This window comes from Necator americanus, chromosome II, assembly GCF_031761385.1.
Source record: "Necator americanus strain Aroian chromosome II, whole genome shotgun sequence".
Taxonomy (NCBI): domain Eukaryota; kingdom Metazoa; phylum Nematoda; class Chromadorea; order Rhabditida; family Ancylostomatidae; genus Necator; species Necator americanus.
In genome coordinates this window covers 28508255-28521061 of record NC_087372.1, presented here as the reverse complement: position 1 = coordinate 28521061, position 12807 = coordinate 28508255, and the positions used below count along the sequence as shown (strand labels likewise).

General features: G+C 39.2%; 2 protein-coding genes across 2 annotated transcripts in view; one reads left to right on the top strand and one right to left on the bottom strand.

The window, feature by feature from the left end:
* RB195_019774 (uncharacterized protein) overlaps positions 1–12807 on the top strand; it is a gene marked incomplete at both ends in the record, with an annotated part of 40280 nt that overhangs the window by 13774 nt on the left and 13699 nt on the right. The window contains one exon of the mRNA XM_064187783.1: positions 7891–7943. Coding sequence (XP_064043664.1) covers positions 7891–7943 — 53 coding nt within the window. The remainder of the gene's footprint in view (positions 1–7890; positions 7944–12807) is intronic.
* On the bottom strand, positions 4826–5086 carry RB195_019775 (uncharacterized protein; the record flags this gene model as incomplete). Its single annotated transcript, XM_064187784.1, has 1 exon — positions 4826–5086. The coding sequence occupies one exon, from the start codon at positions 5084–5086 to the stop codon at positions 4826–4828; it is 261 nt and encodes an 86-aa protein (XP_064043665.1).

Below are 12807 nucleotides of genomic sequence, written 5' to 3'. Positions count from 1 at the left end.
TGGATGTTGTAACGCAGTTTCAAGAATCCATGTTCTCTTGACTGTGAATCTGGATGTTTTTCGTGTACAGTAGAACAGAAATGTATTGTATGTAACATCTGTTGGGTGGGACCTTTATTGTGCTTCATCTCGACACAGACTTCTTCTTCATAGACCTGAAAACGCCGATCTACTTGGAATTTTGACCACCGAATAGAAACGAGTATGTATTTCTCTCTGCTAATGTTAACTGAAGTTCGTTAAAAGTGGTTCTCCGAATGGTGCAGGCGCAATCCAATCGTAGCCCTATTTCGCGTGTAGCGGAGTGCTCCTCGTCGGTGTCAGCCACATTCACTGCGGTTCTGTGTTGTGTTGCCCATATTCTGGATGATAACAGCGATTAATATCAGAAATGATCTGCAGTCTACAAAATGATACAGAGGGCAACAGATGACGGCTACATGGTCCTGAATGGTCGATAGTCCGAAAGCATAGTGCTGAATCGAAAATTCCGAGTGGATTTGCAGAATTTGACCGAAGCGCATGGTTGTTGATCTTCGAATATAATACTTTGGTGTCGATTGAAAACGACAACATCTCATACACTACACAGTCACTGGTCCCTCTTCCAGACATAAGTTTTTGTGTCGAATTGCATATGAAATTTCCTAAACATGGCAAATCGTACAAGCTTTGCTAGCGTCGTAGAAACATAGTTGGGATCAAAGTGACCAGTGTCCGATGCAACCGCATAAGCGGCACGGTTGAGATACCGGTTACAATGGATGTCGGACTCTTGTTTGATCGGATCAGACTGTAGATATGAGTAAAGTTCCACTTCGATTGCAGTCGCGCAGCCGCTTTCACAACTTTACCGGACATCAAGTTGTCCTCACCCAAGTGTATCGTAATGTGGAGACACGACTTGGTTCGTTTATTTTCATGCAATCGTTCCACTCTGACAACGTAAAACATAAGCAGAAATGAAACCTTAGCAGAATAGTATGTTAAGGAGATGTCCGAGACGTGTACATTACGCAGAATTCAAATTCCCGTGCGATTTGATCCCTATATTCCTTGAGTCGTCATAAATAGTCGTCTGTCAACAAGACTTTTTTTATGCGAAATCAACTAAAAATCTGGAAGATTTCAGATATTTTTGCTTGGAGCTATAGATCAGTAAGGGAGATTACCGAAAAAGATAATCATTGGGCCTACGATAATTCCAAATCTTACGGAACGTTGCGAATAATGGAAAATTTAAACAATTCTTTGCAAAGACCAGAGCTTCTGGTGTGTTATTCACAGACGATTTTTAGCATTGAGGGATTTACAATATTTCGCAACATTCGTATTGCAACGTTTTGATTCATGGGAGTTTTTCGAGTAATTGCCAAAAACAAATAACATGCAGAGATTCAAAACTCAATGAATATATATGTATCGATAATTTCATCTACGAGCATAAATGAACTAGTCAGTATTTCTACGAAGCGGTGAACAAACGGTATCCACTCACCAAGATTTAGATGTTTAATCTCAACTCATAATTTGATTAAGTGGCGCCGTTTATCAAATTAATGCGTTATTTTTTTTTGCTCTCCTCCCATTATTTTTATTTTATTGCCTGCTTATGTTTAATGGTTTCTTGGAAAAAAAACCATCAAACAACATAAAAGTTTGTTTCTTGGTTTAAAATTGAATGGATCTGATTAGTTTTTGGGAAATGATTTCATTTAAAAAAAAAGAATATGACAGAGCAGAAAATAAACAGCGCGAAGGTAATTTGATTGCCTAACGTCTCGGTAAAACTGCCTTCTTCAGAGTCTGAAATAGGCGATTCAATTCACAATCTAAGCGACCAAGTCTCTGCACAACTAGACAGACAAAACGGACAAAGTCTAAGCCTACGTTTTCAACCACCAACTCAGCGACTACACTGAATGCTCACCTTGGATCGGAGACGCCCTGCACGGACCGCTGACTGATCGATCACAAGAGTGAATGATTCGAATGTCTTGTTCGGATTGGAAGAGCCATTCGAGATATGGTGCGAGTTCCCGCGTTCTCGAAAGACATTCGCCCTTGCGCTTCATTCAAAGGTTTTTGACCTAGATCCAAAATGCAACGATTTTTGAGGCGGCGTTTTAGATTCGTACACTAAGATTTGAACCTTGATATCAAAATCGGCTCCGTCGTATTTTTGGGTTCTGAAGGCGCTTTAAGGGGTCCATTCTCGTAGCCTATTCTTTCCATTCATGTGCTCTTTGATGCGGACATACAGTGGTCGTGCCGTTTCACCAACATACTCATCGCCACAGTTCGTGCAGGAAATCAGGTGAATTACACCGGATTTCAAGCAGTCTCCTGGTCTACCTGTGCGACCAATGATACAGTTCGGTCTTGTACAGACAGTATCGTACAAATAATTCCGAGCTGACTTTCAATATGCTTGGGAATATGGGTTCAGTGATTAAATAATTTGCTTTGTGCAATAGTTTTGAGGTTTCGTTCTACAATCAAACCAGTAAACAATGAAGAAACCCTAATAACTGCACTCAGTATCCTTATTACCTCTGATTTTTGAGATTCTAAGACATCTACATGTATTTTTAGAATGCTCATAATTGAGATAAAATAAAACCTTAATGCCAGCGCTTGTAGAAATTTAAATTTTTGGGTTTTTTTTTCTTCGGTCGGTACGGTTTAAGACCCAACCTTGAAAAAAATGGCGATAGAAACGTAGAAACAAATAAACACCTACGAACACAAGATCTCTTAGAGGAACAATAATCATACATCATTTTCATAAATGGAACCATTACTTTGCAAAATTGTAAAATTCATTCAGTACTTTCATGTATTGTTCAAGCTGGTAAATTTGAACAAATAATGTAACAAAAAAGACTTTGGAGGGGAAAGAATAAGAGCAAAAATGCATAACTGTTTTTAAAATAGATATTAAGAACAGTTCTGCAGGCAAATCCTGTTCGCTTCATTCAAAACAAAGGACCAAACTAAGGAAGGTTCGTATTTTTGTTGTTTGGTACTCAGGATGATTTAACTCAACCTGATGCTCGTTACAAATGTCGAATTTTTGCGCAGGGAACTACTGTGGCGTTTGCAGATTGCAGCTGTTTCTAACAAATAAAAAAATGTTGAACTTCGAATGTCGACTCCACTGTGTAGGTTAAGTCTTAAAATTCAGTTTCACATGTAAATCTGTAAAATATTTATAAAATATTTTTGTTGTTTGTCCTTTTGCTCATGACTCTTGGCCTTGCGCCTTTTTTATTTAGAAAAAAAAAACAAAAAAAATCAAGAAGTCGTAAAAAAGCAATGTCCCATTCAATTTCTTCCTCTGCAGAATTGAAGTCAGCCAAAGACAAAAATTATAGCTCCACCATTCTGGAAACGAGCAACTTCTTCGTACACGAATTCCTCCCTTCGTGTGAACAAAATCTCGCGCGAGTCTTTAATTTTTTTCCTGGACGTTTTTTTTTCTGTTGAACAGAGCACTGCATGAATAAGTGATACCAAGTTTTCTGAAACTAAACTAAATCGTTTTCTCTTGAAACTTAGGAAATTAAAAAAAGAAAGCGACAATCATGAGATTCATTTTATTACTCACTTTGTTTTCTACTTTGCCACACATATCATTTTCTATTCAGGGTAATGTGGCATAAATCGGAGTTATTTAGCATTTATTTAAATCTGAGTAGCAAATTTTTTCTGCCTATTTTACGACTGTGCGAAATTTTCCTCACCAAAACTTTGAAATGAAAGATGATTTCCAAATGACCGATTTAAAAGCTATTAGTCATAGAAATTTTCCCACTTAATTTCATGGACAAAGATCGCGAAATTTGTTGAAATTCCCTTTATTTCCGAATAGTTTCATGCACCAGCGCATATTTACGACTTTAAAAACAAAGCGAGTGTTATTCGCCACTCTAAAAAATGAGAATATTTTCTTTATTTTCGAGCAGCAGCTCCTCCTAGGACATTACCTCATTTGATTTGTCAATTAGGAGATAACAGTCGGTTTCGTATACATACAAATAAATTTACAGGGAAATTAACGACCATTTTCACTTAAATGCTTTGTTTTGACTCAGTTCTAAGAAGCTTTATAGCCAGAAATTTTCTAGTTAGTTAATTTTTCTGGCTGGTAAATTTTTCTACTGAGGTCATGACTCGGGTGGAACTCCTCTTAAGATGTCCAAAGAGTGCTATTGACTTTGCACTTACTCCAGTTATTTTTCACAGTGATTTCCAGCGGCTTAACAGAAAATGCTCTGCCCGTTAATATGGATTTGAACTGAAAAAACTGTTTCCGTCTCTGTCCCTGTTCTCCTGTGTTCTCATAGAAATTAGGTAAATAGGACTTCGTTTAGCAGCAACGGCGATGACCCACTCTGTGCAGAAAAGTTTACGAAGCTGTAGCGAATGACCGCGTTTTCACCCCCGATCGGCCTGGTTTTTTCCAGCTGTCTGCAGCAGTTTGACCCCATTTTCATGTGATGTTGTGTAAGCGCGAGAGGAGCGGGTGCGAGCCAGTGGTCGGCGGCAGCGGGTGGTTTTTTTTTCGGTGCCGGGCAAGACCACTTCCACCGGCCATCACCGACCACCACGGAGGCGATCACAGGCGACTAATAGTCAGCGTGGTAGCCCTCAGCCGGAGGAGATGGGAGGAAAAAGATCGCCGCATCGAGCAATGAACTTGCCGTAATGGAAGGACAACGACGATTGTGCTGCACTCGCGCTGCTATTCGTTCTCGTCGATGCTCGCTCCACTTTGCACTTTGATCTCCGGAGTAGCCGGCACCTGTTTTGTCCCTATCGATCAACGAGCTGTTTTCATCGCTGGCTCGTCGCTGACCGCCGCTTGCCCTCCTCCACCTCCTCGTTTTTTTCCTTCTCGGCGACGACCACAACGATGAATCGATCCACGGGCTTCGGCCGGTGTTCGTTTTTTTCCTCTTCCTCGTCGACTGCCCCGCCTCCTCGCTGCTGGCTGCTGGCTGGCCGCACCGCCGTTCGTCACTACAGCGGCCTGCACGACCATGAGAAAAACTAGCAGCGATCGCAGGTTTTGCTCGACCATTGCACCGATACTGTTACTCATCAGGGGGCATCTGTTTATTCCGCATTTTTTAATGAACTGCCAGGTATCACCTGAACATCTCCAATTAGAATCTAACTGAGTTCCAAATTTTTTTGGTAGACACGTCCGCAGTTATTGCGTTCTCAGTTTTTTTTTTCGCTATAGTTTCTAAGAATTGCAAAACGTCTACGACACGTCCACGTGTCTGCATCCATAACCTGTGTCCAATGACGATGATTCCGTGCATCGTTTCAATATTTTCGGTCAGAATGATGCCGCAAGAGAAAAAATCTCTTGAAGGTGTGAAAAAATAAATTCATATTTTTTGTAGGTTTTAAGTAGTTGATTATTGCTAGGTGCCGGACTAACTTTTGTATTACAGTAATAACGTTTACACAAAAGTTTCTTTACTGAGCTCAAGGATTTTGCTAAAATCACGTCTGACTCTTTTTGTAATCTTAGGAGTACAACCTTAATCTTTTGCCGCTGTGCCGTCAAAAGTGTCAGATTTTTAACCGCGGGACTTTTGTTATTTCACTGTCATCATTTCTACTACTACTACTACTGGTTTATAACCATCGAACGCCAACGATCTTCTTTCTTCCTGCACAACCGGACACTAACCAAACACGATGAGTTTGTGGTTTAGCATTCCTATCGTGTTTTTGAGGTGACTAGTCCGATGAGTGGTCTGCAATGAATGCAGAGGCTTGCGAGTTTGTAGCACTAAATCCACGGATTTATTTCATCGCTCATTTCAAGCAGAGATTCCTTTTTTCTATCATTCTATTAGTCGTAGTGTTAACAGGTTTGGTTTGAAATGGGAACTCGAAACAGGTTTCGGGACCCGGTTCCAGATTAAATACGTGGTAAAAAGTGTTCTTTTTGTAGCAGCACTTTTAGATCGCAGAACTGGGCCTGAAGTTCCTGTTCTTCATCAGACATTCAGAAGAACTAAAAAGTGCGCACTTGGCGTTCGTATCTAATTCTGTCCCCAATCCTGTTCGGCTAAGTCGCAAAAACATACGGTTCCAATGTTGGAGTAGATAGAAGGACGATCTGGATACATTTTTGGTCATTAGTGCGCAGGATGAGGCATGAACAAAAACCGTGGGTCCCTGCTCCCATTTAATAACTACTGCTTCAGAGAACTCCGCCAAATTTTGTTCCATCTGGAATTCGAACTGTAATCACGTCATAATCTCCGTGTTCTTCGTTAGAGTCTATGTTTTCTTCGAAGTGACATCACTTATGTGGTGTTAGTCATCATCCACATAGTCAGCTACCATCACATGATCGGACTATGAGAATTACATTGGTTTGAGCTGACATTTCAGTTGGGAACTAAATCAGTGTATTATCAAGAAAGTTCGTGAAGCTTGAATAGGTTAGAGGAAGGACGTAGAGGGGAAAAGTCTGGCCTCGAATGAGAACTTGACCCTTGCCTAAAATTCCTTCTCCAATTTGTGTTAAATGTTTGTCATCTGTAAAGTGGGTATGTTAGGCGCTACTACGACAAAACTGCTTTGCGAGTAGCAGACATCGCGCCACATTGGTCCTAGAAATATAATTTTGTTAAAAGACTGTTGGAGTGCAAACTTCGGAAATGAAAAATGGTTTGTTATCAATTTTATGGGTCACCATCCTTGTTTTCGCGTATAGAAGCGATTTACATAGGAGTGAGAGCTTGCCGATCGTGTAGGATCTACCTTCAACATTGTAGCGAAGGGAGACGATAGGTTGCTCCTTAGCGAAGTGAACTTTGCGCAGAACATAGTAAATTGTTTATTAAATACTGCTACATTAAACATCCATATTTTGTGTTCCTGTAACCAAATGAAGATACTAACGAAATTGCTTTTAAGCTGTGAATATAAAGGAACCCAGTGGAAGTGCAGAAGGTCCCACTGGCCCATTGCTTCCCAACTTTAACACCATTCATTCGGTACGGCTACTGTCCATTCGAAAAATCACGACTGTACAGAATTTGCACTTTCGAATCGTTCCCTCAGGTTTATCCCACTTAGTGGTCTGCACTGGCGGCTGCTGGCGCAGGCGGAGGCGCTGGCGCGACGCGGCGGCTGGCGGTGCCTGGTCGTGCGGGTGCTGGCGGTGCCGCCGCCACGCCCCGCCCTCCACCGACGGCCCCCGTGCGTCGGCGCTGCAGTCGGCCACACATCCGCTCGGCCTCCCCGGCGACCACCTACCGTACCACTTCACCCGGTACGGCGACTAGCGTAACCAACGCCATTTCGAAGTCTTTGTGAGCTTCAGCATCGTCTGCGATTCGTCGTGGTTTGCTTGCCGGTCGCAGTCACCATGGGATTTTCGTTAGGTTTCTCAAGTTTCTGGATCCTGCTGAGCTCATGGTTCATAAATTTCAAATGAATTGACAGTTGTATCATCGTCTAGAGTTAGATTCTTTTCCATGCTCCATATCTTCTAGGCATTTAAATCTCCCCTTAATAACGAAATTTCCTTCCTCATTTTCTAAGCGGATCAATATCATTTGCACTGTGCGATAACGCATTATTGAGGCCTCAAACAGCACGGAAAAAACTCGCCATGGAACTTCGCTTTTGCAAACAGTTTTTTCACTGTCTGGACTACGCGGACAAAGTCAGCCAACAGCCTGCTCCCTGAGACCTCAATTGCGACTGCAAAAAGATCGCGAATTGTGAGCTCAGGATACAGGCGACGAATTCGCGATTCGTAAGCGCGATCGGTTTTGACCAAATGTCTACAACTTTTTAAAGGTTCTGTCACGTCGCAAAAATTACGACTAATTTATTCATTGCTTGCAGAGGCCGAATTCGTCAAGGTCCCACAAGCACCCAGCGACGGCGATGTGGATAATGTGAGTTCTCGTGCGATTTTCTGCATCGGCAATTGATTTCTCGCTCTACTGCGAATTTCGTAATCATTTTTGCTGTGAAATTGTGATGAGGCTGTGTCATATGGGATGTGGGACAAACGCCAAACTTCTTTGGGAGTTTTTCTTCACCATATTCAGGTTTTTTTTTGTAGGATTAGCTATCATCTTCATTATTTATTTGAAAAATTCCGACTTTTGTTGAAGTGGTGAGATTCTTAACATATTTACAGAATTTGAAAGAATGTTGGTAATTTTCTGCAGATAAGTACTGCAAATCTTTGAAGTTTCGAGATTATTCCTTTTAGAATTTCTATTTTATCGTTAAAAAATTTACTCTGAAATGCCTGTTTAACTTCTAACGCGGCGATAGGTTCAAGTTTTATGCAGAACTATTTTGTTCTGGATATTTTTATTACCTTATCAGCTACATGTTTGCTATTTCTCCAAAAAATCGAAGATTAGTTTCAATTCACTTCTGAATATGCTCCCACTTCCTAATGTTATGGGTATCCTGTGGCTCTTTAGAATAGGAATCATTTCCTAAAACCTGGTGAATTTTCTAGCAGTTTGCAAAAATATGTGTGATCTTTCCACGCGATCCAAAAACATCTACACTACGGTCTTGCAGAAAACTGGATTTTGTGGAAAACCAGGAACGACAAGAACTAAGAGGGGCGGGGAGTTTTATTGTCCGGCTTCTGTGTGTTTGTGTACTACCGGCTAGAACTCGATGAAACCGGGTCAGTAGTTTACCAACTGTGAACAACCGGATTCGTCCCATTTTATGTATCCGTGGATTAGGATCAAGAAATCCCGCTATTGTTCAGTTCTAGAAGTTCCAAGGACTGCTTATGGTATGGAGAGCAACAGGAACAACCGGCATTTCGCACATCCTACTTCCTTTTTTTCCTTCTTTTAGTTTTTACATGAGTTTAAAGAGAACGCCACGGACCAGCTAACCCCCGGAAGACGTTTCGGACACTTCAACACCTTCGAAATTATCATTCCGATGCCATCGGCCGCTGCCGATTGTGCCGGCCAGTGCTATTGATCCGACGACACTCTACGGGGCTGCGTCATACTGTGGATGCAGCGCCGCTCCGAACGTGCTGCTGACTCAGGCAGCAGCTACTGACCAGCACTCGGCGAACCGGCTACGAGCAAAAAATACAATGACTCGCTGCTAGACAGCAATAGGGGAATGTGTTGACATGAAATGATGACTCTGAAGAGCGACCGCGCGGGAACCAGCGATTACGGTTTTTTGAGAATCGGTAGTAGGATTTTGCCTTTCTCGTTAGGAACCAACGATCCGGTTCAATTATATTCGCAACAATCTGCCGTGTTTAATACAAAACCAGTCTCTTCGTTACTTACCAGTACTAGTAGAGTAAAACTGTCATTTCCATCTGTTCTTTTTTTCGGCTAAAAAACTGATATCAAACCTCTTCCTCATGATCGATCACTCTTGCATTTGTTTTGAGGGCGAAAAGCCGTAATTTCTTAAAATCTGAGTTTTTAAGCTATTAACACCATTTTATTCGTATAGCCTCACGCTATGGAAAGTACCACTTCCAGCTTTTTCGTGCTGTTAGCCGAATACTTCATTGTTTTACACCAGAGAAATAGAGCTCCGCAGTATAACTGTGGAATTTTTGAAATTCATCCAGAAATTCTGAAATTCGAAGTTCTGCACTTCTTTTTTGACAGGACTATCCAAACTAAATTGCTGTGACGCCATCGAATATTGTAAAACTGTGTATATCTGCCACTAACCGCTCAACGAACCAAAAATGATTCCTTTGGAAACAAGTGATCTATTAGTGTTAATGAAGAATGAGAACGTTTTTCTTGCATCTCTACGCCTTTTCGCCAACTTTCGTTTACTGGGGTTGGACCGGCAGTCAAATAGCACGGTAATCTTGAGCTTCGCTGCTGGGTCCATTCAAAGATGAGTTTTGACCTAATTAAAAGAAAGTCCGAATTTGTTCACTACATTTCGATTTCAAAATTAAGCTACAAATTTTAAAACTTTCCGATAAATGAACTTTTCGAAGATCTTTCTAGTAAAGAAAAACTTTGTAGTGGTCATGAAAAAATTACAACGTGAAAATTATGTGCTACAATTTGACTATTAACGTTCAACCAGGATTAGCACGTAGTTGCTACGAACCATTCGCGCTACGATTTAACTCTCAAATCTGTCATTTTCCGTTGTTTACATGGAAGTTTCTCAAACATCTACAGCAAAGTTCACGTTGTTCGACGATCGTTTTCGATTTGTTGTTTCCTCAAACAATTTAAGCGCAGCAAAATATGTTTCTTGAAATAAATAAATTCCATAAAGTGACAAAAAATAAATGTTTTTTAGATGATTGCATTCTCATCATCCTCGAAAAAAAAATGAAAATCAAGAAGAAATTTGTTATTGATAATTTGTGGATAGGCATTGGAATTAAGGAAAATAGCCAAAATAAGAGATGGAAAACGCTTCTAATAGTCTAATTAAATACATAATATTATGTCTGCCAAGTCTATGAAAGTATAATGATGTAATTTTACCTTTTATTTTTCTAAAAGTGGATTAATTACAGATTTATTTTGCCGTTAGCATAATCTGTTTTGCATAAGAAATGACAGGAAATGAAATTACTAAAAAGTCATGCATTCCGCTTACGATATCTTAAACACCTACCACTTGTACCGTCACTTTTCAGCAACCGTGAACGTTCACGTGAATGCTGCTACTGTTATGCAGGAAAATGAAAACAATTTTTTACATTGTTTTCCGTGTAAAGCACCATTTAATCTTCTCACAACTTGCTACAATTCATCTTCAACTTATTTGCTATAGCAAAACAATGCTTCAGTGTAACAAAGTAGAAGTAAAATAAAATTAGAGTGGAACAAACTCTATTTCTTTTAAAGCAATACGTTAAAGTTTAAAAGCACTGAAAAGTGTGATTTGTGCTCTATCTGACTGTGTAATTCAAATCTACTTGTTGTTGTGAATCCAGCGTTCGAACCATCTGAGATCTGGATGAAGGAATCCTGGTGATATTGTGATCATGTTCAGAAATTCCGACACATTCAATGCTGTCCCCGTATAGCTTAAAAGAACATTACAGTGTCAATAATTAATGTGAGAAGTAATTACTGTTAATTATTAACGTTAAAGGAAATTACTATGAACAGAAAGTTGACTTCTTGGGAAAAAACTAAATAAATGTAGGGTATATAGTGAAACGCATCCTTATTGATTGGATCATTTTCACTGCTCCCCTGAATTCCAGTGTTCACAATGTTGTGCTTCGGTCAGCGAGCAGAGACCGATTTTTCTCGCATTCTCCCTTTCCATGGAAACTAAATTTCGATTTTCTAAAGTAAAAAATCTCAAAATAAAAGTCTAGGCCGGTTACATTTGTATCGGGGATTGTAATTACTTTTTTGTGAATTTAAGGATGAGCTGCCTTTCTGTGGTTTCACGCAGCCATGTAGTGAAGAAAACTTATCACCTTATTTGGTTTACAAATAAAGTCTCTCTACGAAAAGAAACTAGGCAGCTTATTCTGGTAATTCGAAAAAAAATCTTTTTTTTTCAATTTACCTCGAAGTGCGAAGAGGAGATGATTTCACGAAAGGAAGTTATTTTGATAGTTTTCGAAAATTTGTGTTGTTTTTTCTGCTTTATTTTGAAATGCAAAAAGGTGATGTTTTCGAACTTTTCCAAATTTTTTCACTGCTTGCCAAATGGTTAAAAATAGTAGGAAAAAGTGTTTTATGGTGAATCTCACAGTTACAGCTCGGCAATGCGGCCACTTTTAACGACCATGAGAAGTGCAGCTGCACTGTGCGCAGCGGTGCACGCACACCCCATCAGTCTTTAACGTTCAGCGGTTCGATTTATTGTTTGGTGTGAGAGAGCGTGTGTGTGAACAAGAAATGAAAGATCCACTACTATTTTCGGGAAATTTCCTCTTCCGTGTTTATACATCTTGAAGTGGAACTGAGATGTAGGCACATCCTGGCAGCTTATGCCTTGAAATGAATAAATATCAATAATAATAATAATAATAATAATAATAATAATAATAATAATAATAATAATAATAATAATAATAATAATAATAATAATAATAATAATAATAATAATAATAATAATAATAATAATAATAATAATGGTAATAATAATAATGTCAATAGTAATAACATGAGGAGAAATGTAATTAAAATGAGACTTTCAAGAAAAGAATCGAACAGAAATATGGAATTTTCGTTTTTTTTTCTTATTAATTTAGCAGTGTTGGTTTTTTTTCAAACCTCGCTTTGGGTTCAGGTGAAGCTATCGTTGAGTTATGAGATAACTGAGGTCCTATGTGGTAAACACTGAATCAGTAACAGGTCGAAATCGGACACGTTGTTGCGAAAAAGTTCCAGAAAGAATCTAAAGATATTCTTCATACTAGCTCATACCGTACATATATATATATATATATATATATATATATATATATATATATATATATATATATATATATATATATATTATATATATATAAGACACTACCATCTCTAAATAATCATAAAATCAGTTGCTGCTTTGGGTTTCTGTGTCGAACGATTCCGTGTTCCGTCCAGAAATGCAACGAATTTGGTGATTGTTAAGTACTTAACCAGTTATAATGACAAAAAACACTTTATTCTCTCTTAGTTAGCGTATATTAATTAGGTATCTATTTTTCTTCTTTCTTTTCATGTTTTTAACTGAACGTTTGTGTTTTAAAGCTAAAACTTCACAAAGTAACACAGTAAGAGTGCGCCTACAAATACAAAATACGCTCAATAA